Below are 26927 nucleotides of genomic sequence, written 5' to 3' on the forward strand. Positions count from 1 at the left end.
CAGTGTCTCACCCTCACCTTGATGAGAAGGCTGCCATGCCCAGACTTCTGAACTTACCAACCTTGGTGCATTCTTGCATGCCTGAAATTCTGGTACTCAAGAGCTGATGCCAGACTGTGAGCTGTCAGCTTCAGTCATAGAGTGAAATTGTCTTGACAAAGTGAAACTTCAGTAAACCATGTCTGCTGTCTAATGTTATTGATAATCTGAGAATACTATGGACTAGTCCTGAGAACCTCAGCATTGCGGGGGGCGCTGCCTTTGCTTTTAAATGCTACTGTTTAGCTTTTGGAATTGGACAATTACAGGAAACAAGGCACAGTTGTCCTTTGAGGTGTTTATGTGGTGTGCAGTAAGCCTATAAGCTGATATTTCTGAAATGATTTCATCAGGGTAGGGGTTGAACAAGTGAAATGAATTTTGATTTTGAGGTGTTTTGCAATTATTTGTTTGATTATTTCTTATCAAGGAACAGAGCTGCTGTTGAACGTAGTTGATTAAATAATGTAAGATTTTTTAAATGCTCATAATGACATATTTATATGGTGGCTTGGAAAAGACTCCCAGGACCGGTTATGGATTACACAAAGTGAAGAACCATTAGAATAACCTGCGATTAATTTTTTCCACAATGGATAGTTATACTATCTCATTAGCCCTTCTCTCAGTTTTGTGATGAGTCTCTTCTGAGGCCATCACAAAGTACGCAGACTTTTAGGGCCTAGACACTTTCTCCCCACCCTCAACCACAAAAGAGGCTCATCAGAAATCACCAAAAGCAATAGCACATGTTAAGCGTTTTTCTCTCCTCCCTCCCTCCCTCCCTCCCTCCCTCATTCCTTCTCTCTCTCCCTCCCTCCCTCCCACCTTCCTCCCGCCTATGTTTTCTCCTTCCTCTCCCTGTCTCTGTCCCTTTTGTCCACTTCTTTCCCTCTCTCCTTCCTCCTCCTCCACCTTTCTGGCCCTCCCTCTTTCCTTTCCTTTGATAGATAGCCTTGAAAGTAAATATAAAGCCAAGGCTGAGTTCTGATCTTCTTGCCTCCGCCTTTCAAGTGTTGGGATTGCAGGCGCGCACCATCGAGTCAGGCTAAAACTCCTTTTCTTTCTTTGAGTTTCTCATTCTTAGTTGTTGAGACCAAGGCACGATGAACAGACTGTGGTTCGCGTTATTTGCAACAATACGTTGGTTTTGTGAGATGAAAGGGAAGTTCATTTCACGATGTCCATCTGCACGTCGGATGTGAAATTTGTTAGTTCATCAAAACTTGAGTTAAAGTCCCTAATGTGCACGGCTCCTTACAAGTATTGCTAATGGTTCTCTCTGTTACGTGGGTGTATTAATGCGCCCTTCCTGTGTGGACTTCTGTGAAGGATAATGCAGGGACCCTGTTAACATAAATAACCCACCAGCAAATTAAGGTCAATTAAAGATTCGATTAAGACAGCTGGCAGAAGTCTTTTAACATTAAGTACAGTTATGTTTAGTTCAGGATTAGTATTTTTGTGGTGCTTGTCTGTTTAGTTTCTCACCTTCCCTCATCTTTCCACTGACAGAGGGACTGTTAACATTAAAGGAGTCCTACTCTCATGTGAGTGCCCTGTGTCCAAAGGTTTTTAGTAGACTTGCTTGTTTTTGCAGTGTTTTTCCCGATTCTAAACAAATGCTCCCCTTTGGTTCCTATTTGAATTTTCATTCTTTTTTTCTTTCTTTCTCAAGACAAGGTTTCTTTGGGTAGCCTTGGCTGTCCTGAGCTCACTTTGTAGATCAGGCTGGCCTTGAACAGAGATCCTTCTGCCTCTGCCTCTGCCTCCTGAGTGCGCCACCATGCCTAGCTGGAATTTTCATTCTTAAAATTTCCCTTTCATTGGGGTTTTTAGCTGGAAGCTGATTTGAAAGTTTTAACTATTTTAAAAAGTATGATGATGATGATGATGATGATGATGACGATGATGCAGCAAGGCTGGACTATACCACCATTGCTGGTTGTCAGGGAGTATGGGACATCCACTCCCTTGGAAATAAAGCAGAGAAGAGGAAAGACCTGGACAACAGCCACTGTTGCAAACTCATTTAGCTAAAAGAAAAGTTGGGAAGGGGTTTCACGCATCCCAGGCTGGCCTCGGCCTCCTAGAACTCTCTCCTCTCCCTCCCGAGTACTTTGTGTAGAAAGAAGGACATTACATTGATTAGTCTGTGATCTAATTGCTATGGGAGGTAATTGTCTACTTAGAGAATTAAGAATGATAATTAAGTGCTGGGGTTGCAGGCTGGAGTGGTCATGCCTGGCTTAAGTGATGTTGAGGATGGAACTCAGGGTTTCATGCAGTCTAGGCAAGCCCTGTGCTTACTGAGCATCACCCTAGCCTTGATCAAACTGTTTCTTACACTCTCCTCCACTGCAATTACTTAACATTGTGGGTTGGAGGCAAACTTTATACGGCCTACAGTATAGGCGTGTAGTTGAATGTTAGACTCAAAATTAGGCCAGATGTTGAAAGTTTGGACTTTAGTTTTGAAATAAGGAAGAATGAAAGAGTTTGGGAGTGTAAGGACTGCAGAATTAACATCGTCGATGCGTTTCTGTTTGCCTAAGCCATGGTGGGGACCGAGTGTCTCAGGTAAGTCCATTAGAATCACACGGCATCCTTTCAGCATTGAACATTTTGAGTCACTCTTGATGCTGGAAGTAGAATATGAATTCCATTCGCATGTGTGTTCCTATGCAGAAACAGGCGAAGGGCGTGCTGGCCTTGGTAGTCTGTGTGATACAACTGGGAGGAAGGGACCATACTTGGGAACTGCCTCCTTTATGTTGGCCTATGGGCTTGTCTCTGTGGCGCGTTCTTGATTGCTGATTGATACAGATTGCTCAGCTCACTGTGGGGAGTGCCCTCCGTAGGGAGGTGAGCCTGGCCTCTATAAGAAGAGTAAGTGAGCAGGAGCCTGGGGACGAGCCAGTAAGCTTCCTTCCTCCGTCACCTCTCCTTTGGTTCCTTCACCTGAATTCCTGCCTCCAGTTCTTGACTTGGTTTCTAAATCTTTCCTTCCCCTAAGTTGCATCTGGCCAATGTTTTATCACAGCAACAGAGAAACAAACTAGGACAAAGGGTGAAGGACAAAGGGTGAATAGGTTTAAAGCCAAAGCTACTATCATCTTGAGAAGGGATTTTCTGGTGGCCTGGGGAGAGGGAAAACAGATTTCCCTGTGTGATTACCTACGGCGGGGCACATGACCCTGAATGTGCTTTGTCATTGTAGACTTTGTGCGGAGTGGACATACCACTGATTAGCTTGTGATCTACCTTCTGTAGGAGGTAATGTCTACGGAAAGAATTAAGATCGCTCTTGAAGGGATTTCCTGACTTAGGCAGGCGTTTTGAACCTACCTCTGCTGGATGGACAGTTGGCCTTTTGTAAGATCCTCTTTCCTCAGGCCCTCAAGTAACTGGATTACAGGTGTGATCTTTCATGGCCAGGAAGACCCTCAAGGTTGTAGGTGTTTCACCTGGCTTCTTGGGCAAGAAGTGTGGTCCTTAGCTTTCTGGTTCATGCACCAATAATTTCTGTTCTCTTCAGGGTCTCCTGGCACCATCTTTGTCAAGCCCTCAACTTGTTTTGTAGGTCTCTTTTTTTTTCCTCTTGATTTCCCAACACCGCATCACAACCTTCTTTACCATTGTTGCTCATAAACCTTAGCTCAAAAAATACGGTAATTATAAGAGCTTGGATATTTGTTTGTGAGAGAACACTTTCCTAGCATGATTAAAGATATAAGTTCTACCCCACCCCCACCCACATTATTGCCAGATAATTGAGAACCCCTTCACTCCTCCTTTTAGGGTAGCCTACCTGTGTGTACATCTCTAAACCATAAAATGTAAAATGTTAGTTGAGCATTAGGAAGAAAAGCCAAAATATTCTCTTTAGCAGCTCGCTGCACACACAAACAGAACAAGGAATTAAACCGAAAAGGCATGAAAGGTCCCTTGACTAATTTATTCCAATTAAAACTGACTGTGCCTTCCTTCTGAAGTGTGTGAATTATTGTGACTGGTACTTGATCTTTGGATTGGAGGATAAGCATCATAATAAAGATGAACATTTTCTTGCCTCATTTTAACTTGAACTCGCAGAGACTCTTATATAATAGCTCACTAAGACACTCATCTTTCACAGGACTTGTCAGTGTAGACATTGCAATCAGTGAAATCGTATTTTCTGCCCTCTCAACTCTGTTGTTGACACTGTCTGAGTGCGCCTCTGAGTCAGAATGTTAGCTTATACACGCTCTGTTGATATGGGTTCTCCTGTGTTCTTTTTTACTCCTCTGATGTATCATGACACATACATCTCTTTCCTTGCTACTCTCCTTCTCAAAGATATTAATAGAATTCTTCAGAAGATGTTTTAATGATTTAGTGAAATTAATGGTTCAGTACAATTGCTTTTCTTTTAATTTAGCACCAGAGTGGCTTAAGTGTTTGCCTCATTTAAGCAGTTATTTCATGACGAAGACATTAATGACTATATCTTTAAAATGAAATTTAGGTACATTTATATTTCTTGCTAGCTGTAAGAGTTGTTCCTACATGACTCAGGATTGTGGTTTCTCAGGTGCATTCACTTCTAGGTGGTTTCTCTTCCTCCTCAGTCCATGAGTCAAGCTAAGTCAGGCAAGCACATGTGTACATGCCTAACTTGCTGTGGTAGCGGATATGTAAACTAACTCCTGTAATACCTACCCGCTTGCTTGTCATACACATATTGTGGTTCTCGAGATCGGTATCGGTTTATTATTTTTGAGGTTTGCATTTGAAGACCTTGGGGTGCTCACTGTGAACACATGATAAATTGTTTTTTAATGAGACAGTGAACTGTCTTCAAATTCTCAACTCTCTTTTGGCATGTTCTGCTAAATTGTATGCATCACAGTTTCTTGCTGTGGTTTTTAGCTTTCCTTTTTCATAATGAATGGCAGAATGCCTCTCTAATTCTGCTTTGAAAACTTTTTTTTATTATGGGAAATTTGAGTATATCCAGTACTCAACATTAACCACGATCAGTTCAAAGCCAATCTTTTATTTAATCAATATGCCACCCACTTTCCCTGGCTTTTACTGCTTAAAAGCAAATCCTAGACATCATATCAGTTCATCTGTAAATATTTTAGCATGTGTCTCTAATAGATAATTCTGCACGTGTGTGTAGAATCGTTGAGAAGTCATGGTAATTTAAAGGGAGGCTTTTTATTTATTTTCAAGATGGATTTTAAGAAGTGGAGCCAAACATTGATTTAAAAAACACTCCCCTAGTGGAAGTTAAATGCCTCTTCTGAAAATCTGTGGAATGAGTTAAAAACTAAAATTGAATCAACACCTCAGTGCAGCAAAATGTACCAAAAATTAAAACCAGAAGAAGGGTGATCTTTCCTGTAGAATTAAAGATACTGAAAATTTGCGTTTCTCTCCCTCCACTCCCCCCCCCCCCCCACTGGTGGACCTGGAATAAATACTAAATTTAAGCAGAGTAAGTTTAGCCTCAGGCACAGTGGCATACACTGTAACCCCATCACTGGGGAGGCTGAGGCCTGAGGCTTGTGTCTAAAATAAGGCAACCAAACAATAACTTAGTAAATAAATTCAGTAGTTTTAGGTTTGTCAGTCATAGCAGCAGTGGCCTTGTATTTGTGATGAGTTGGGTATTTCTCCATTTTGTATGTTACTTCTTGGCATGCATGAAAGAACATTCCAGATCTGGTCTTGGGGTGAGTGAGGATATTGAGGAAGTTAAGTCATTGTTCTGAGAGAATTGATTACCTGGTGTGCTCCTGATTTTTCTCATAGTTGTGACAAGGGCTCATTTTGGCTTGTAGATAGAAAAGGGAGATGTCCAAGAAGGGATACAGTCTGTCACAGCAGGGAAGGCGTAGCCGGAGGGGCAAGAGGTAGCCAGTCCCATTGCCTCTGCAGTCGGTAAACTGAGGTAGGCAGTAAGCAGAACCTGTTTTTTAAACCTTGAGGCCTGGCCCCAGTGATTCACTTCCTGGTCAAACACAAGAGTCTGTGGAAGATTTTTCACATTCCAACTGGACATGTGCTAAAGCCAAGGCTACTTGTTCTAACTCCTTCCCCTGAGTGCAGTGGGTCTCAACCTTCCCGATGCTTTGACCCTTTAGTACAATTCCTCATGTTGTGGTGACTCCCCTGCCCCCCGCCAACCATAAAATTATTTTATTGATCCTTTGTAATTGTAATTTCTGTTATGAATCATAACGTAAATATCTGATATGTAGAATGTCTGATATGTAACCCCCAAAGGGGCCGTGACTCACAGGCTGGGAAACGCTGCCTTAGAAAAATCTTGTACAGTGGAAGGCTAGGGGCTGTTCGGTTGTCACCGCAACAGACAGGAGTCAGTTCTGTATCACACAAGTGTAGGTGTCTCTGCTTGGTTGTGGAGCAGGGTTCCAGTACACACACACACACACACACACACACACACGATGCCCTCCACCAAGATCTGTATGCTACTCAAAAGGATAAAAAGTAGAAGTGGGCGGTGAATGGCGTATGCTGTCACCCCAAATCTCTGCACATGGGGAACCTCATCTACTCTCCTATCCCCTTCTGGGGGGGATAGTTTGGGTTTCGCAAACTAAAATGACTTTTCTACTCAGACATTCGGTATGTATAAGCTAAAGTATTAGGCTCAGGGACATAATTGGGTTCTTTACATTTAAAGATTGTTTTTCAGTATTATTGTTCTGATCAGCTTTCACATCAGTTTCTTGTTCAAATGGACAGTGAAAATTGTTTTCCTGTTGGAATCTGTGCATCGGCAGATGCTTAGAGAGTGTTGATGATTATTTAATCGCATGTGTTGCGGAGTAATGACGGCAGGGAAGGGTCTTAGCATGTACAAAATTTATTAGATGGTACTCCTGATGGGGTTTTTATTTCTGCACAATAAAATGCTTTAGGATAAAGATTTGACAGGCTGAGTAGTTGTATCAGAAGATGGCGGTGTGGGAAAGAGAGAGGAGAGAGGGAGCGCCATGTGTTTTAGCTAACCTCCATAGAAGGTTCCTTGCTCATGTTCCTAGTAATGTTTGGCTAGCACGGCATCCCCTAGAGTCACAAGCCTTCCTGACTGGCCCTGTGTGGAGGTCACATAGCTAACCCATTCACGGGTAGGTGGCATCAGTCTGCAGCACCACTAGATGTTGCTTTCCTCAGTTTCCCTTCTCCTATCATACGGAACTAAAACTAACGAGCGAGCACTTGATTTTCATGTTTGTTCCTTCTAGAGCCTCTAGAAGTATTTATAAAACTATGGAAGACTAAAAAACACTTTTTAAAAATTTAATTGCAATTAAGTGTCAGAGCTCCTGGGACTGGAGTACAGACTGCTGTGAGCCACCATGTGGGTGCTGGGCAGCAAATGCCGGGGTCATCTCTCCAGTCCCAAAACATGAAGGGATTTTGGTGGAATTCATGCCTGGGCAAGGAGCACTCACTATTTGGGACATGGCACTTCCACCTAGAACGTTCCTTGTATAGTCAACATGAATACAAATGGGCTGGATCCCATGTGTGCGGCGACGTGTGTTAAGTTTCACAAGTATTGAACACTCCCTAGTGTTTCCTCCCACGTCCACTGAAGCGCGGAAGTTGTCAGATTCCCTGAGGAAGACCACCGGCATGTGGGTCGGACTTGCGGAAAACTGAGCAACTGAAATAATGCTGAGACTGAACTCCGTTCCCTTCTTTTCCAGGGAAGGTGCCTTCGCACAAGCTGGCGATTTGGTTTTAGTGGCCTGAGTCTCAGTGTCGCCAGGGCCCCAGAGAATGAAGCCTGGTCTCAGTTCACAGCTGTGTCTGGAAGCAGGATAGACAGAGCCACTAAACATCGGAGATAGGATCTTATGATTCTTTTAAGACACATGTAAATGTGTGTTATAGGCTTAAGAGGAAGAGGGCCGTGTCCTACAGGCCAGTTTACTTAGCAGTTTCCTAAGTGTTTTTCACTTTGTACCCCTATCATATTCCAGATGGTTTTACTCCAAATCCAAATTTTGATGCTCATCAGTACTTTGCTGAAATGTTAGGTTACTTTTTCCTTTTAAAGGGCGGTGTGTGTGTGTGTGGGGGGGGAGGTAGGAGGTGGATTGACATTTTCATGTCAAAGAAGAGGCTCCCTTCTTACCTCCAAGAAAGAGTGCTAATTTATTTTATATTAAGAGTAATCCTGCAATAAAATCGTTGTATTGTTAATTAAAAAGATCACATCATAGGTCCTGAGAGAGCAGGTCTCATGAACTTTGGCATAGGAATGTTGCCTAGTGCAGTGCATTTAATTCTCTTTGCTCACCGAGGCAGGAGAGGAGCAAGGTGCTTGGCAGGCCTGCTTTGCCTTCAAGTGGAATGGCTGACTTAGGATGATTCCATCATTTGCTTTTGCGATGGTCACCTTCATCGTCACCCTGAGGGCATTTAGATTCTCCTAGGAGTCACAGCTCTGGCTTTGCCTGTGAGGTTTAACAGATTACGTCCTAAATGTGAGTGGGACTGTTCCCTGGGAGGGGTACCAGACTGGAAAAGGGGGGCGGGGGAGGAGAAAGCCACTGAGCACTGGCATTTGACTCTGCTTCCTGACTGTGGATGCAAAATACGACCAGCAACTTCACATTCCTGGCTCCAAGGCTTCTCTGCTGTGGCACACTGTGCCTTCACACAGTGAGCCAAACCCTGCCTCCCTCAGATTCCTTTACGTGCTACTCAGTCACAGAGGAGAGAAATAATACAGCACATATAGAATCAGTAATGTGAGACGTAGGTGTAGAGTGCTGTTTGGACTTTGCTTGGTAGGGGACACATACTTTGTGATTGAATCACATGACTCTGCTTCAGCGAAACAGGGCAAACCCTTTGTGCATCTCTGTCTCTCTCTCTGTCCCCCCCCCTTTGTGCATCTCTGTCTCTCTCTCTGTCCCCCGCCCCCCATCTCTCTGTATCTCTTTCAAGATGTATTTGTTTATTTATTATGATATAGTGCTCTCCCTGCATTTACACCTGCATGCCAGAAGAGGGCATCAGATCACATTATAATGGTTGTGAGCCACCATGTGGTTGCTGGCAATTGAACTCAGGACCTCTAGAAGAGCAGTCAGTGTTCTTAACCTCTGAGCCATCTCTCCAGCCTTCAGTCTTTTTCTTTGAGCAGAGGGGGTGATATTACTGAAACCCTTGGAATGGTACCAGTGGTCAACAACTGTGACTTCTTTATGATTGTTGATCTTATATCCGGTAGTGACATGCTCCTTTGATAAGAAAATACTTGAGTAATTACTTTTTGAAAAAAAAAAAAAAAACAGTACAGTCGAAGTGTTTCCAAAGATAAGGTCTTCCAGGGACTTGAAGCCATATTTGCATGCTACTTTTTTGTGGATATACGTCTGGATGGAGAACAAGTCTCTGCAGCCCCTGGCTCAGCAGCTTGTTTCATTCATACCAAGGGCCCAGGCATTGGAGACCAGCTCATAAAAGATTTGAAGTCCTTTGAGGAAGCACTAGATATAAATCAGTCATTAATTAATTTTTAAGAGTCAGCAGCTGCACACTCAGGCATCTAGTTTGATAGGAAAGGAAAACAAATTTCTCGGTTTTAAATTGCCTGTGTGTATGACAGCGTATTATAGTAATGAGAGCAATTCATCTTGCCACTTTGGGCTTGTCAAGCTTTGGTTCTGCCCTCTCCCCGCATATGTGTGTTATACTGCCTGTTAGTGTATATGTGTCTACATGTGTGTCCAGTGCACATGCATGGGTGTGCATGTAGATGCCAGAGGCTAACATCAGGTGTTTCCCTCTATCACTCTCCATCTTGTATATCGAAACAGAGTCTCTCACTGACCTCGGAGCTTGCTCATCCTGGCTAACGCAGCTCGCCAGCTTGCCTCGGTGATCCCTGGTCTCTGCCCTCTGAGTTCTGGGACTACAGATGAGCCAGCACACCTCCCTAGGTACATACACGGGTGCCGGGGACCTGAATTCTGGCCCTCATACACTTGTGGCAAGCTCTTTATTTACTGAAGCACCTCCTCAGTCCTTCTCTGTCTCTTTCCCCCTCCCCTCCTCTGTGTGCCAGTTTAATCCCTATGCGTTATACATTATGGAAAGATAGAACACTAATGACAAGGCAAGCGAAACACGAAATTACCGTGAGCATGTAACCACGACTCTACCAGTTGCTTAAGATATGCTGCGTGTGCCTTCCAGATGATTCTCAATCCTCAGGTTGACAATGAAGATCAGCCATCACGTGATCCAAAATGGCTTCTTAAGGGAAACCCCGGAGAAACCCTAATCTCTATGTCAGCAGGGAGTTTAGGGACAACGGGCACGGACTTCCTGAGTCCTCGTGCTTACAGATGTGCCTTCCTGACACCAGGCAGCCCTTAGCAGCCAGACCTGCACACACGGCAGTCAACAGAGATTGGTGATGGAATGGTTGATACCTTCTCAGTGTTCCTTGTCATTCTTGGGGAAGCTTTGTTCTTCAGGTGACTCATGCCTGGTTCTTGCTTTGACCTTGGGTTCCATCTTCACTCATGCTTAGGATGATAATAGCTTGTGGCTTTCTTGGAGCTACTTGTCCTTTATGAATTTATTTTTTAAAAAATCAAGTATAGTATTTTTTCCTTATCCTTGGAACTACTTCAACCCTCTCTCTTGTTCTCACCGGGGTTTTACATGCACACCCTTGCTGATGGAACAGAAATGGAAGGCTCAGAGTTAATTCATTTTTTACATTAAGCAATACAAATTTCCATGGAGATCTGACTTTGAACTTTTACACTGTTTCTGTTGAAAAGGTCAAGAAGTCCATACAGTTACGAGGTTGCTGATGTGTCCATTTTGATTTTTATTTTCAATGATGGATCTCATAGCTATGCCAATTATTTCTTAATTACCTAAACAGCCTGCTCATGCACTGTGTGGAATGCTATCCTCTGAGACACCCTCTGTGTCCCTGAGTACACTTTGGTCCACTGAGCCTCAGCTTTCTGATGACAATCCTCCTCCTCCTCTAATGTCCACGGTGATATTTTCTTTTCTTTTCTGTTGCTTTTAAAATTAAAGTTTTAGTTAGGATACAATGAATGGTTGTATCCACTCTGGATTGTGATCCATGGTTTGGAAAACAAAAGTCCGGATGAGGAATCTGCCCTCCTGTTTAGGCAAAATTCTCTAGGAGGGGACATTGAGACAGCTTCTTTGCAGGAGCCTTCCGGTCGTTTGAATGAGCTGTCTCCCAAGACTCAGGCATTTGAACACTTGACCCCCAGTTGCTGGTGCTATTTGCTTAGGGATAGGAGATGTAGCCCTCTTGGAAGAAGTATGTCACTGGGGTTGAGCTTTGAGCTTGTTTGTTTTTTTTTTTTTAAAGATTTATTTATTTATTATGTATACAATGTTGTGTCTGCATGTACAGCTGAACGCCAGAAGAGGGCACCACATCTCATTATAGATGATTGTGAGCCACCATGTGGTTGCTGGGAATTGAACTTAAGACCAAAAGCAGACAGTTCTCTTAACCTCTGAGCCATCTCTCCAGCCCTGTTTGTTTGTTTCATTTTTTTCCTGTTTGCTTTTTAATTAATTAATTTAGTTACTCATTTTACATCCTGATCATAGCCCCCCTCCCAGTCCTACCACTCCCCTCTTTCCCTCTATTCCCCCCTCCTTCTCAGAAAAGGAAAGCTGCTCTCTCCACCCCTGCAGAGAGTTTAAAAGATCATGCCCAGTCGGCCTGCTTGAGGTTCAGTGTGAACTCTCATATGCTGCCTCAGCTGCCATGCCTGCCCCCTGTGGCCTCTGTTTTGCCACCATGTATGCAGTGCAGACTGTGGGGTTGCATGCTTGTAGTCTCAGCTTGGGAAGGTAGGTGGCGGAATCCCTGGAGCTTACGGGGCAGCCAGAACCAGTGCGCTCCAGGTTCAGTGAGAGACCCTATCTCAGAAAGATGAGATGGAGACCATTTGAGGAAGACACAGTAAAGAGCAAGTGAGGAAGACACCCGATGTTAACCTCTGGCTGCCACAAGCCACATGCATGTGCACCTGCAAACACACATCTGTGTGAAACACATCCACACACACCTACAGATTTTTTGACCGGTTTTTATGCTATAATAGATGAACTGATACACGACTCGAGGGAAACGTATTTTGGGAAAGCAGGCAGAATAACAGGAGCTCCTTGGTCACCTCAGGTGTGGCAAGGGTAATCATAAACACCCCAGCCCATGCATTTAGCTAGTGTGTTTGTCTCGGTGTCCTTTTCCATCTCGGCACCAACATATTGACTGTCTATAGGATCAAAGAAATCTGTGCTCATTTTTGATCTGGTGAATAGTTGATACAACCTGGAGTTGAGAGATGCTTTTAATTTAAAATACATATGCTAAGTGCCCTGGAGGCAGTGCTGTTGGGCTCGCTCTGCCTTCTCAGGCTGAGGGCATTAGCCATTGTGGCTTCCTGTAGTGCCCCAGAGTGTTGCTACAAGATTAGTTGTGAGAGCATCTTCTGCGCTCCTGGAGGAGTTGGATCCTGCCCAGGCTTGTAGGGCCTGGACCTGATGGAGATGACAGGATGAAGTTTTGGAAGTTCTTCTTCATCCTACAGGCAGGGATGAGCTCTGTGGTACACAATAGATGCCAGGTTTGTCATTAGAGAAACAGGGAATCAATGCATCACCATGCTTAGGGAATCGGCCAGCATGTGTTTGTGTGTGTGTGTTTGTGGGTACCATGATTGTGGAGATACCCTTCTCATGAGGGATGTGAGTTAGGCCTTGACAAACGACAACACTCTCAGCAGGCAAGCAAAGGCAAACTCATCAACTGCATGATTTCAGTCACCGGGCTACCTGTCTTCATGGTTCATTTATTTCTCAGCACATTATCACCATTTATACTTTGCATGGGGGAAAAAAATGGAGCACCGCAAAGGCCTGAGGGTGCTGCACAGTGAGGATGGGCCCAGGGTTCCTTGTCGATCGCAGCAGCGCACAGATGAATGATGAGTAAGCCCCAGCGATGGCCTTGGCTGTGGGTCATCCTGACCCCTTTGACCTCTGCTTTGAGGATGCCAGTTCTGGTCTCTGACTTACCTCTGGGTTATTCTTCAGCGTACTATAGGCTGCCTCTGGCCCATTCTTGAGTTCTTCCCTAGGCTTCCTGGCCATGGACATCAGGCGCTGTGTCATCGGCTCCTCCCCGCCTGACTTTCTCTTACGATCCTTTGGCTGCGCTTGCGTCTCTTCTGGTCCACATTTAAGTTATTTCACTGAGCCCCCTTTCACTGCCCTTTCCCAGCCATAAGCATTACTGTTTTCCTTGCCAATCTGATAAAAATCCAGCAGTCCCATTCACTAATTAGAACATTGTGTAAACACAAGTCTTGCTGAGGGAGGTCAAGCATTTGTCCCCTGTGAAGCATTTTACCATCTGTTTTCAGTGTGTTCCTCTGTGTGTCTCTTTCTGCTACGATCAAATAGGCCAAACTTAGCTTCCCATTTTTCCATAAACCGGGAAATATTTCCAGTTTTCCCTGCGTGTCCATTGTCCAGATACGTGTACTTCTATACCTGAATGTTTAACTAGTAGCATCAGCTGTTTATATAGGGCTTACTCTTAGGGTTGACTCTGTTGTGAATTTGTGTGTGTGTGTGTGTGTGTGTGTGTGTGTGTGTGTGTGTGTGTATGAGTATGTGTGTGGGTGCATGGTCTTTTGGATGCACATGTATGTGTGTATGTGGGGGCCAGAGTCAAGCTTGGGTATTATTCCTCAGGAGACATTTCCCTTGCTTTTGCAGCCACAGTCTCATTAGCCTGTCCATCGCCGATTCAGCCAGGCTGTCTGTCAGACAAGTCCCCAGAGAAGCGTGTTTCTCCCTTGTGTAGGTTTTAAGGTTACAAGTGCATGTACTTTACCTGGCCTATTCCCACGAGCTCTGGAGGTCAGACTCAGAACCCCAGGCTTTCAGAGCAAGTGCGGTAAGACAGACATGGTGAGCCTGCTGGTGGAGTGTGGACTGCTGCTGTCCCTGCTTACAGGCGAGGAACCCGAGAAACCAGAAAGCCGTGTCCTCATGAAGATCACACAGACAGTAAGCGCGTGGATTAGACGTAAACTAGCTTGGAGTTGTTCGACATAAAGTCTAGTCAGTCCGTGTTCTCTGGTGAACCCAGATGAGTTAGAATGAAGACACGTAGACTTCTTTTAAAGAATGGTCTCCTGATTGTAGAGGCCACATCAGCTGCTTTTGTATCCCTGGGACGGAAAACCTGTCAAAATCAACTTAGAGGTTTATTGCAGCTCGCTGTCTGAGAAGTTTTGATTCACAATTTCTAGGCCATGTGCCCTTGGGAAGAGCCTCACGAGGGGACCGTGTGGCAGTGTTTTTCAAATTCTGGTGGACCAGGAAACAGAGAAGAGGCTAGATCCAGGAGACAGGTGACTAAACACCTGTTCCTAGGCCCCACCTAGTAGAGGACCCACAGCCTCCTGCCATGAGCATCCAAAACCCAAGCCTCTGTGGTACGGTCCAGATTCTAACCCAAATCTATGGTCCAAAAGTGGCAAGGTCTGATGGTGGAGCTTTCATAGACTCCAACATCACTGAGACAGCCAGAAGAGCCAATGGTGCAGTTCTAGGATGTGATCCCGCAGGCTGTCGACCCATGATGACCAATATGCCTGTTTTATTGGAACACAGGAAAAAAAAGCCATGGTTCTAGATGGAAGGCAGTCATCATGAGGGAGTTCTGTTTACTCACGTCTTCGGCTGACTATATGAGCCCACTGCCATTGGCAAAGACGGTTAGCTCAGCTGACTCTTATCTTAATCTTATTCATACATGTCCAGAATGTTTGAAGATGGATCTGGGACACCATAGCCAATCGACACATGAATAGCTATCACGGTGGACCTTATCAGCTCATTGTGTGTGGATATGTGTGTGTGTGTGTGTGTGTGTGTGTGTGTGTGTGTGTGTGTGTGTGTATACACGCTGGCAAATGGAATCTGGTGTTCTGTGCCATTTGAAGTTGTAAACTCCTTGTCTTTTTGAGTAGCTGTGCCAGGAACAGTTGTGTAACAGTCTCACAGAGGGAGCTTGTCCTACAGAGTCTTAACAGGGCGAGTTCCAAGTCCTAGAAGTTTTGCACTGTCTTAGAGATGGGACAAGTGATGCTTGTCCCTGAGAGGATCTTGGGTGTTGTTTGCATAGTTGCCTCAAGGCTCATCGCTGTGGCTTTGCCATAAGCAATAGTGAAGTCATCGACTTGTTGCTGGACATGTCTTCTCTGTAAGCGATAATGGGCAGATGCATCGTTTTGCTACTGAGAGATTAAAAACCGGCTGAAGCTGTTCGGTATCGCATGCTGGTCAGTGCTGGGCCTTTCAGTTAAGGCTCGTCTCTCTTTACTTTTGAAAAGAAGTAGTAGTTTTGGAAACAATTCTAAAACTTAAGAGGCAGTGGTTCTACTTTAGGCTTTTATTACATAGTTTGGCTCTCGTGGTTCAAACTGGATTAATTACACAGGTGCACACAGATGTGGAAGCCAGACTTTGACACCACATGTCACCATCAGTTGTTTTGCACATTATTATTTTTTAAATAGTTATTTATTTACTATGTATACAGTATTCTGCCTGCACATACACCTTCAAGCCAGTAGAGGGCATCAGATCTCATTATAGATGGTTGTGAACCACCATGTGGTACTTGGGAATTGAACTCAGGACCTCTGGAAGAGCAGACAGTGCTCATAACCTCTGAGCCATCTCTCCAGCCCTGCACATTAATTTTTAGGACAGTGGCTTTTGCTGTCTTAAGCTTTGGCTAGTATGGCTGACCTGTTGCCAGCCCTGTCAATCCCAAGTGAGTTCCATATCTTACACAGCCATCTGTCTTTTTGTACAGCGCCTGGGAATCAGAATCAGGCTCTCAAGCATGTGCCCCAGGCACCCTACTGAGTGCCTCTAGCCCCAATTTCACATTCTAAAAAAAAATGGCAAAAGTAATAAATATGAGCATGTTCGATAAATAAATGTGGTAAAAAATGAAAAAAATTTTTCTTCAGACTCACATAGAGTTGGCTGCTGCAGAGATGTGCATTTGAGTCATATTATACAGTTCTATAAAGATAAGCCTTCTCATGAAAACATTTTACATTAGAAATTGCAGTGAGAAGAGAAGGGTCTTGCCTTACTCACGGTCCTGGGACTTGTGTGGTGCCACTAAAGCACCACTGAGAACTCAGTCGACCGGATTTCTCTTCATTGCTTAATTTATTTAGTCAACAATGGATGCTGGCATCTTCTGTGTTGCCAAGCACAGTTTACAGTGTGAATCCACTGTACTTTCCAACTTATTCTCTTTATGATCAGCAGACATATGGGTTGTTCTGGGCTTGGCTCATGAGCCTGGGGAATAACGGCTTGGAGGGCCGTTCTTTCAAGCCAACTGGCTTCATAGTCCATTTGGGAACAGAATTGAGCATGTTGTATAGTTCTGTCTTCAGAGGAAGGTGGACGGCTGTATGTTGACTTGTCTCAACCATTTGATGCAGCCGAATATGGGAGCATCTTCAAGTTTTACCAACCCTCTGCCAATTTTTTTCTTTTCTGTCTTGTGAAATTAAGTTGTGCAGTGTAACCACTTGGTAAGCGATTAACATCTCAGTCTTAGCGTTTTATGATTAACTCTAACATGAGGTTTTATAAGTTTCCTAGCCTGGAAGAGTCAGTAATAGCATTTTAATACAGACACCCCTTCTGAAGGCTCCCAGCAGCTGCCAAAGAAACAACAATTAAACCGAAGTGGAGTGGCCCAGAGCAGTTCCACTTGGCTAATCCGATAATTATTGGTTTCTATTTATATAAGGATGTACAACTGAAGCCTCAGAGATGATTAAACAGGTTATTTCTGGCCCATTGCCTAGAACGTGGGATCTAAGTCAAAATTTTTAGGTTTTTCTCATTCAACATTTCGTTACTAACCTCTTTCACATTGGGCTTGGACACCTCTGTGCTACTCCAATGTCTTTATTTGTGTTGGTTAGGATGGTCTCACAGAGTCAGTAGGCCCAGAGTCAGTTCTCCAGGAGTGGGTGGACTATTGCAGTAGCCCTATCTCACCCTTCCAGAACCAAACTGACATCATTACTGCATACAGTGCGGTTTGCTTATGGCTTGAAGATGGCCCGATTTTTGTAAGTAATTTTTAAACAATTGTTCTGGGCCAGGGGAATGAAAATATCTTTTTTTTTAAACTATCAATTTCTTCAGTGGAAGGAAATAATTTGAATGAGTTACAAATGATCTTTGCAGGCACCACTGTGCCAGCCTTTTTCTTGAACTGTCCTTTCGCCATTGCACGGAAATAAATCCACTTTTTAAAGGAGGCATTAAAAAGTGCTGTGACAAGTGTAGTTACAGCAGATAGATTTAGCTCATGTATTTTATCTGCATAATCTGATTGTAATTTATATGTCTTCAGCCCAGATAAAGCTAGGCCATTTCTTATTACCAAATTCTTCTCTTTGTCAACATGATGTGAGCGGATATTGACTTGTACTGAAGGGCGGTGATTAATCATAGCAGCTTGCAGGAGGATCGTTTATTGCTCTGTGTAGCTGAGTGACTGCTGGAGGAGCCGGGAGTCAATCAAGATAAACCCAAGCGGGTTAGTTGTTCTTGGATGACAATGGGTGATGCAATAGATTTATTAGCTGTATTCTTGGTGAACGATCTCTTTACATTCTTAGCCAGGCAGATTGCAAAGAGGAAAATAACGAGTTACCGTCAATGGAAGAGTCTCCTTGTTTGCAAAGCAGAGTCGAGCCAGCTGAGTGTCACAGGGAAAGATGGATTTTGAAGATGTAGCCACTGGTACCGCTCAACTTGTGGTTAGTTTTGTCAAGTTCAAAGATGGCGATTGTGTTCATAGTCATTTGGGCATTTGCTGGACTAGGAAGGAAAAGGTCACCCAGTTTAGTTGTACAGGTTGCACAACGAGACTGTTCTCTAAATTATATCTAAGTATGATTGCCTTGACAAAATGGTAACTCTGGCTGACCATCTCACTCCTTCCCTTCCCTGCCTGTTTTTCCCCTTGTAGAGCTTGCATGTTTTTAGAGACTGTAGAGCCACTTACTATTAGCTAAGATTGCTTAGCAAAAAAGGACTCTAAGGGGACAGCAAGATGGCTCAGTGGGCAAAGTACTTTCCACAAGTCTGAACAACCCGAGTTGTAGCCCTAGTACCAACGTATAGATAGAAGGAGAGAACCAACTCTCCAAAGTGGTCCTCTGATGTGCACATATGCACAGTGTGACACCCACTCACCAATACATGTCACACCCATACACAATAATACTAGTAAATACAACTGGAGGAGACTAGAAATGCTAGGCAGAAAGAAGCCTAGCAGCTGTTATCAGAATCAAATGGTGGTGACTCCCTGGGTTGTCCTGTCCGTTTGTCAATCCACTCAGCCCTCTTCCTCAGTGTTAAAGATTGAAGTGGACCATCAACTGTATTAAAATGCCTCAAGACCCACATAGTATGTTAGTCAATAGCTTCTTGTCTCTTTCATTGCTTGCAGGGGGCTAGGACAGTGATAATGGTTTTTTATTTTTTATTTTTTATTGTCAGAGTGCGTGTATGAGCTATGGTGTTGAAGTGCTTAAGGATGGGCATAGTCAGTCGCACAAGATGGGCTAGAGGTTAAGCTTGTGGCTGTGACCATTTCTTCAGTCTTTGCATCCTCTTTCACCATGTCCATTCTGGCCTGTGATGTGTGCTGGCTGGACAGGCATTTCTTTTGTGTGTGTATGTGGTATATGCACATGTGTATGTGGGTGCAAGTGCAGGTGTGTGTGCGTGAGTGTGTGTGTTTGTGTGTTTGTGTGTGTGTGTGTGTGAGAGAGAGAGACAGAGACAGAGAGGCAGAGAGACAGAGATAGAGATAGAGACAGAGAGAGAGACAGAGAATGTGTGGAGACTGAAGGTTGATGTCCGTTATCTTCTTCATCTGTTCCTCCCTCCACCTTGTATTTTGAGACAGGCCCTCCCCCTAAATCTGAAGCTCACTGGTTTAGCTAAACTGGCCTGAGTTTAGCTCCTTCTCAACCTCCTCAGCTCTGGCATTACCGACATGTGTCCCAGGGCCATGCTTTCTCTGTGAGTACTGTGACTTGAAAGCAAGCCTTCTTGCGTGTGTGGCAAACCTTTACTACCTGAGCTTTCTCCCGGGCCCTGGAGATGCATTTCTAAAGCTTTAATGAAGTTGTGCTATTTGGCTGGAGAGCAGTCAGGCCATTAAGTTAATATATATGTTTGAAAATATTTCCCAACTGCTCCATCTGAACCATTGGTTTCCAATTGGGAAAGATTTGCCACCTAGTTACCTTTGAAATGATCTGGGGACAAGTTATGTTGTCACAGCAAGGGGAGGGATTTCTGGGAGAGTTTCAGGGCACTAGGTCTATGCAGCACACAGAGCAGCTTCCTGCCAACAGCAAAGAATTATCTGGCCTCAAATAGCAGCCCTGTTAGTTGAGACACTGGCCCCAGCGGCAGCCATCGCTGGGTGTAGTTGCTAAGAACTTAGGATTCTTGGACAGGTGGCTGCTAGGCTGTACGTGGAGAAGATGTCTGTATACAGAGTTACTGTGTTCCTTTATTTTTCTTTTGGCGTTTTAAAAGCTCAAATTGCCCCATCTTCCCTCGGCTGAAGAAATAATAGTTGCAAAGTGATTAGGAAATATGTTCCTCTTCCCTCGCCTGGTGTGAATTGTTTGTTCCACAGAAGCTGGTGAATTCCCACATGTATGGCTGACGTGATAGTTTTTGCTTGTTAGCTACGAATCTTATCTAGTCTGGCCTGAGTGTCAACGAGAAGAGAAGCATCAGTTAATGTCTGTAACATTTCATTGCTGAAAACTAATCGTTAGTGATAAGGCCTCCTTTTTGCAAACATAATTTGATCTCCTGTAATTGATAGAAGACAGCTTAGAGAATTTGTCCAGGCGCCGATTACAGCCGGCCTCTTCCACAGGGGCCACGTGGAGTGATGCACATGAGTTCTGCCTATGTGATTAAGCAGGCAGAACTTACAGTTCACGGTAAAATGACTCAGTGGCAGCACCTGAGGTGGGGAGAGGTGCCATGAGCCTTTCATGGTGGTATTTCCTGAGAGGCTATTGCAGTATTTTTGCTTTGTTTAAAAGGTCATAGAGGGCAAAACCTTAGGAATTTACTCATTTGAAATTTCCTGTTTACTTACTGAGAAAAAAATGTAGAGATAGAGTCCAGGGTTGGTAGGGTGCTTGTCTGTGCAGTACGCAGGACGCCTTAGGTTCTGCCTTGAGCACTGCCTGAACCTGGCATGAGAACATGGCAGGGAAGGGGAGAAGGGAGAGGGGGCAGAGGGTGGGAGGGGGCTATGATGGGCATGTAAAGTGGATAAATAAATTTAAAAGAACAAAGGAGAATTCTCAAATATAAAAAATAAAATAAAACAAACAAACAAAAAGCAACAGGCCCAGAGAAATTAGAACTTTCTCAGGAATCTTAATCTGGGAGAAGGAAATGGTGAAGCCCAATGCCAGCTAAGAGGAAGTGCTTGTCTCTGTACACACACACACGTACACACACACACACACACATGCACGCGCACACACACACCTACATACCCACATGCATACAAACACACTACACATGCACACACACACACACACACACACACATGCAGACACAGATGCACACACGCCTACATACCCACATGCATACAAACACACCACACATGCGTGCAGACACACACACGCACACACATCCTTGTATTCAATTTCATGTGCTCGTGAATGCCATGAGGCCTGTCATGGATGGCAAGTTAATCACATTTACTTTAGACTAGGATGTAGTAACCCGGTCAAACCGGCTTTAGGAAAGGATTGTCTGGGATTAAAGAATTGGCCTGGCTGTTAGATGTTTGGTCAGGCAGAGTCCTTGAAGTTTAAAGTTGGAGTTTAGAGTAGGAGAAGCTGAGGCTGGGGTAGGATCATGTGCAAAGGGTGTGCCTTGATTCTCATGTATCTCTAACGGGGGAGGGTGCGGGGGCTCAGGGCATGAGAGCAGGGCATCATGGGTAAGGTTGGGATGGACACTCTAGGCAAAGGCTGGACAGCAACTCATGGTGGTTCCTGGACTGTGTTGGTCTTCTTGTGGCATTCTTGTTCCCTTGGGATCCTTCTACCTCCCCCTCCCCCACTCTTCCACAGGATTCCCCGAGTTCTGCCTGTTGCTTGGCTGTGAATCTCAGCATCTGATTCTAGGTATCCGGGAATAAAGCAGGAGATAAAGGCCATCACAGTTTCTGCTGGACACTGGCTCTTTCTAGGTTGTGCAGAATTCAAAAAAATTTTTTTCTGTAGGAACAACATTAACAACAACAAAAATATCTACATACTACTGGTTAAGGGGAAGAAAGTAGATTCATTGTGAGCAATGGGCTCTGGCAGTTGGATTTTGTGACACAAGGCACCACAAGTAACTCTGGACCACATCTGCCTACATAGTCCACTTGGAGGTGGCCTTGGGGCGTACTTCAGAGCCCTCTGCATTGAAAATAAACCCATAGAGGGCAGGATTAGGGGTAAATGCTGAGGGATGTGCTACAGAAATGTACGGGAAGCATTGTTTACAAATATACAAGTGTCAAGGTGACCTTTTCTTTTTGTTTGTTTGATTATTTTTGTTTTGTTTTGTTTTTCGAGGGAGGAGCTCATGTTACCCAGGCTGGCCTTGAGCTCACTAGGTTTATAAAGAAAAACTTGAACTATTGCTTCTTACTCAGTGCGTCACTATATCCGCTGTGTGTGGTGTTAGGTACTGGGTCCAGGTCATCTGCCTGCTAGGCAACCATTCTGTGAAGTGAGCAGCATCCTCAGCCCTTCAGTGTGACCAGAAGACCAAGGTCACAGTCTGGATGTGTCACACAAGTGGGATCATTGGTCATATCACTTTATTCTCTGATTCCATTTCCTCTTCTTGTTTGCAGCAGAGACCTGACTTTGGTACTTGTTTGGCTTTAGTTTTGAGTTTTAGAAATGTGATAAACTTCTTTTTGATGAATTCCCAAAATTGGCTTATTTCCCTCTTGCAACTTATTATTAGGGGTGTGATCACGTTACCACCATGCTTGCTGGCACATGCGTCCTCTTCCTCTCCTCCCCCCACATGACCATCTGCCTGACTCAGAGTGCTTCCTCCCCCCCCCCATTTCTCCTTCTCCCCTCTTTCCCCCATCCTTCCCCTCCCCTTCTGTCATCCCTCCCCCTCACTGAACACATAGACCCCACACCCACAAGTGATCACACTTAACACTTCCATAGCTTTACCAGGTTGATATTGCAAATCCAACTTTATAGGTAAGAATCTACACCTATAGGCTAGATGGTGTTTTTTTTTTTTTTTTCTAATGTCTCTTAGCCAATATTGGATGGAATTTCCACTCAGCTCAACAGTGCTGTCGGAGACCTGCCATTTCTTATATGAAGTGGCTTTCTCAGCCGACATAAGTTTATCTAAAGTTTCTTACTAGTTATTTTTTGAAGGTACATTTGCAGAATGTCACATGATTAATCTGTCCTTTTTAGGCACGTAGTTTTGTTCTTTTCTGTTTGTCTGCTGAACTTTCAGATTAGAGACAATAAGACAGCCCTCCAGGGAAATAAAAGAATAGGATGTGTGTGTGTGTATCTACATCCCACCCCACAAACACACTCCTACTCATGCTCACAAAGACTGCGGAGACCTGGTAGGCCATGAATTTGCCAGGGGAGTTCAAGATGGGAGACCCTCTTGGCGTAGAAAATCAACTGTAGCAGGTGGTGACTCCTGTTGATAAGAGATAGGTGCAGTCCATCAGAGATACACAAAGGGCATGTACATGTTAAATTTTTTTGAAAGCCCTCCTCTTTTTAAAGTGTGTATTTTAGGAGAATATTGGAAAGTGTTTGAATGGGAGCTCTTTTGCTCTAGAGAAGAAAGCAACTTTGCAGAAAGAAGTGTATCAAAGAGGAAGACGAGAAAGAGATCTAGGAGAATAAAATCTCTAACAAGCAAATGTCCTTTTCCACCAAACTTGGAGCCCTGGACTTGTGTGATATGTCAATTCCTTCTCAGCAGTTTTCTGCTCTGGGAATGAATAAAAGACCAATAGGGAAATTTTTCTGGTGGAGAAGGGGACATAGACAACTCTCTGGAAGGGTATTCTTTTTTTTTTTTTTTTTTTTTTTTTTTTTTAAGATATATTTATTTATTATGTATTCAATGTTTTGCCTGAACATACAACTGTAGGCCAGAAGAGGGCACCAGATCTCATTATAGATGGTTGTGAGCCATCATGTGGTTGCTGGGAATTGAACTCAGGACCTTTGGAAGAGCAGGCAGTGCTCTTAACTGCTGAGCCATCTCTCTAGCCCTTTTAATAAAAATTTTTACTGTGGCTTTTAGCCTAACAACTGTTGATTACTGTAAGTAAACCCTTTTCTTAAATATTCATTTAAAAATTAAAAAATTAGTGTGTGCATGCTAAAATGCAGCTCACTGATTTAGCTATATGTATTGACCCACAAGCTCCAGGGATCCCCTGTGTTTGCCTTTCCAGCTTTGAGATACAGGGGACTACCACCATGCTGGTGTTTTAGGTTGGTGCAGGGATCTGAACTTTATGCGTGTGTGGAAAGCACTTGATCAATGAACTGTCCTTTGAAAAGAAGAATCTACAAAGAAGCATACCTCAGGCATGAGACGGGGACTCCCAGGAGGGACCCTGAGTCGTCATATGATTATGTTAATAATGATAATCTGTGAAATCAAATGAATATAAAACCCCCATAGGTTTATGTGCTTGACCTTGGTGAGTTCTGTGAAATCTATCCTATAAAATACTGTCAAGAGTGGAGAGAGAAAGAAGCCTATGTTACTGATGATGCTCAGAGCTTAATTGGTGAGAATGACTCAGGAGTAGAGGTTGCCAGCATCTAGCAAATCCTTTGCTGCCTTGCTCATGGGAGTTAAGCCTAGACAAACAGTGTTATAAAAATACATGGTCTAGTTTCAGACTTCATCCCTTTCTGACAGCGGCATTTGGGACTGTTGATCTCTCTTCTTTGAAGTATCTTTACTTGGTGGTAGACTTACTGGAGACAGGGCTGTCCAGTGGGATCTCTACTGTGCTCACTGTGGTTGGGGGTAAATTTCACAGCCTCAGATGTGGTGAATTTAGAAAGAGGTTTCAGCAAAGAGAGGAAAGGAAGATGGGTCCATGGACCAAGCCCTTACAAAGAAGAAGGCCTATGGATCCCCATACTTTGTCCTTGACAGGGATGCCCTTGGTCCTGTCTGTGCACTCTTTAGGAAGATCCTTTCCTTGGTGGATTTTCTTCTTGTGAGATAAACCTGGGAGTAGCCTTGATAATACGCAGCAATTTCAGCACACCACCAACTGGGATCAGGGGAGGAGACCATCACCAATGATTATTAGATGGTCCTCGTGTTTTTCTTTAAAGAATTTTACTTGTTTTTCAATATTTACTTATTTTACTGGAGATTGGACCTAGGGCTTTCTGCATGTGAGACAAGGGTCTTTTTAATTGCCACAGTTTGCCTTGATCTCACTCTGTGGACCAGGAAGGCCCTGAACTTGTGATCTGCCTGCCTAAGTCTCTTGAGTAACTGGGATTACAGGCCTGTGGCACCAGGCTCAGCTAAGGAATATTTGTATCTATACAATTGATCACTCACTGTATGTGGTATAGACTATTTGTATACAGTGGAAGTCTCAATCCGTTTGAGTCATTTGAAAGTCTGCCCTGTTTTAAAACCAATATGAAAATATCAATGCAAATTTATCTTTAGAAGTCTTTATGGGAAAGACCTCTGTGGTGCTCATCTTAGAAGGAATAAGTCCTTGTATTCACCGCCCATGTCACCCAGCACCGTTGCCTCTTTCCTTTAACTAAGTCAGTACTTAAAATCCTTTTCTGACATTTCAAAAGCTGCTGCATGCTGTTATTGCAAAGTTCAGTTTTCTCAGGGATGGAGAGGCTGCTACATGCTTAGAGCACTGGCTGCTTTTCCGGAGGATCCAGGCATAAGATTCAGAAAAAAAAAATACTGAAATAACACCAGCATACAGAAAACTGCAATGATTTTTGAGTGTTTGATACTCCACTGATGTGCTGAAGTGGTTTTTTTTTTTGTTTGTTTGTTTGTTTGTTTTTTGTTTTCTTTCTTGTCTTGCTAGCAATCAAAGAGAAGTATACAGACTGGACAGAATTCCTCATTCGTGATTTGACTGGTTCTCGGACAGCCCCTGCAAGCCTTCTGGAAGGTGTATGTATTGCTGTTTCTCACCTACTGTAGCCGTGCAGAACCCTGGTCCAGTGATCTCAAACCTAGTGGCACGTTTGCCTATATCCTTCTGCGGATACATGCGGACACTGATGTTTTTATTCCCACAGCCTAACTTCCTGTTTCATACTGAGTTACATAGGTGATGGATTTGAGTGGTATTGACTGCTGTTTTCCTGTGTTATAATCAGTAAATGGGAAATGTTCGAGTGAATTTTAAAATTGCGTTTCAGGATGTCTTCCCATTTTCCTTAAGCCTTATCTTGTAGGATCACTTTGTGGCAGGTGATGACTAAGCATGTTTATGTGCTTCCTATGGTCTCCTGGAGCCCGTTCATAAGGGGCTCCACTCATTGCTCATCTCGGGTGCATAACAACTCCATGATCTCCCACGTATGTCTTACCGACAAGAACAAACATGGCCGACTCACTGGATTGAATGCAGCTCAGGCAGATTTTACACAAAGAAGCAGAAGAATTTAATCTCATCTTGATGGCTTGTTTTTAAATGTTATAAGGAAATGCTAATAATTCTTATATGTACTTGAACAGGAAGACAACGGCAGTGTGTCATATGTAACTATTAAATTACTAACTCTATCTCAAGGGTACCCTAGAAAAGGGGAACCCAAAGTGGGAAGAAGTTGCGGATTTCTATTATCGTTATTATTGTTGTTATTATTATTAACCTTAATTTTCCTCCTTGCCAACAGTGCTAATATTAGGACCATTGATACAGTGTTCACAAGTGTTTTGTAATGATTTTTCTTGATATGTTTATCTCAATGGCTCTTTTTAATCACTGGGGTAAATGACTACAATGACGATTAATCATCTTTTCAGAAGGATGAGCAGCCTTACCATGTTAACTGTTAAACATATTTGCGGAAGAACCTAGCTAAAGAGACACTCTTCATATGCCAAGAAATATTCCAAGAAAGGGTAGTACTGTATGCCCCACACCAGTGCCCAGGTTAAGTAGTAGGACAACTTCACACAATACAGTCAAATGTTAAAGGGAGAAAAAGCCTCCTCTTGCAATCCCAGTGCTGGGGAAGCTGCGGCAGCAGATGCCTCGGGTTTACAGGAGCCAGCCTAGATCAATCTGAGGTTCCAGGCTAGAGAGAGAGAGAGAGACCCTATTCCTCTCAAAAATGGTGGGTGATGACTGAGGAACAGCACCCGAGATTGTCCTCTGGCCCCCACAGATGCACAGGGTCTGTGCACCTGCGCTCTTGACCGCCCCCCACATATACACATTCAAACAGAAATGGAACATATGAGCACAACCATGATTTAGACGTGTCACCTGTACATGTTAGCACTCATTCAGTTGATCTCTGTATGACAAGGTTCTGGCTGTACTAGATGGCACTGTAAGGCCAGCTTCTCGTAAAGAAGCCCTGTATTAGGTAAATCTGAAAAATAGACATTTT

At 43.8% G+C, this 26927-nt stretch overlaps 1 protein-coding gene across 1 annotated transcript in view; it reads left to right on the forward strand.

Annotated features, from left to right (window-relative positions):
• Nucleotides 1–25892, forward strand: part of Sfmbt2 (Scm like with four mbt domains 2) — a 71652-nt gene extending 45760 nt beyond the window's left edge. Inside the window, exon 5 of the mRNA XM_051151395.1 lies at nucleotides 25385–25892. Within this exon, the coding sequence (XP_051007352.1) occupies nucleotides 25385–25503 (119 nt within the window). The 3' untranslated portion in view covers nucleotides 25504–25892. The remainder of the gene's footprint in view (nucleotides 1–25384) is intronic.
• Nucleotides 25893–26927: the final 1035 nt, after the last annotated feature.

This window comes from Acomys russatus, chromosome 9, assembly GCF_903995435.1.
Source record: "Acomys russatus chromosome 9, mAcoRus1.1, whole genome shotgun sequence".
Classification (NCBI taxonomy): Eukaryota; Metazoa; Chordata; class Mammalia; order Rodentia; family Muridae; genus Acomys; species Acomys russatus.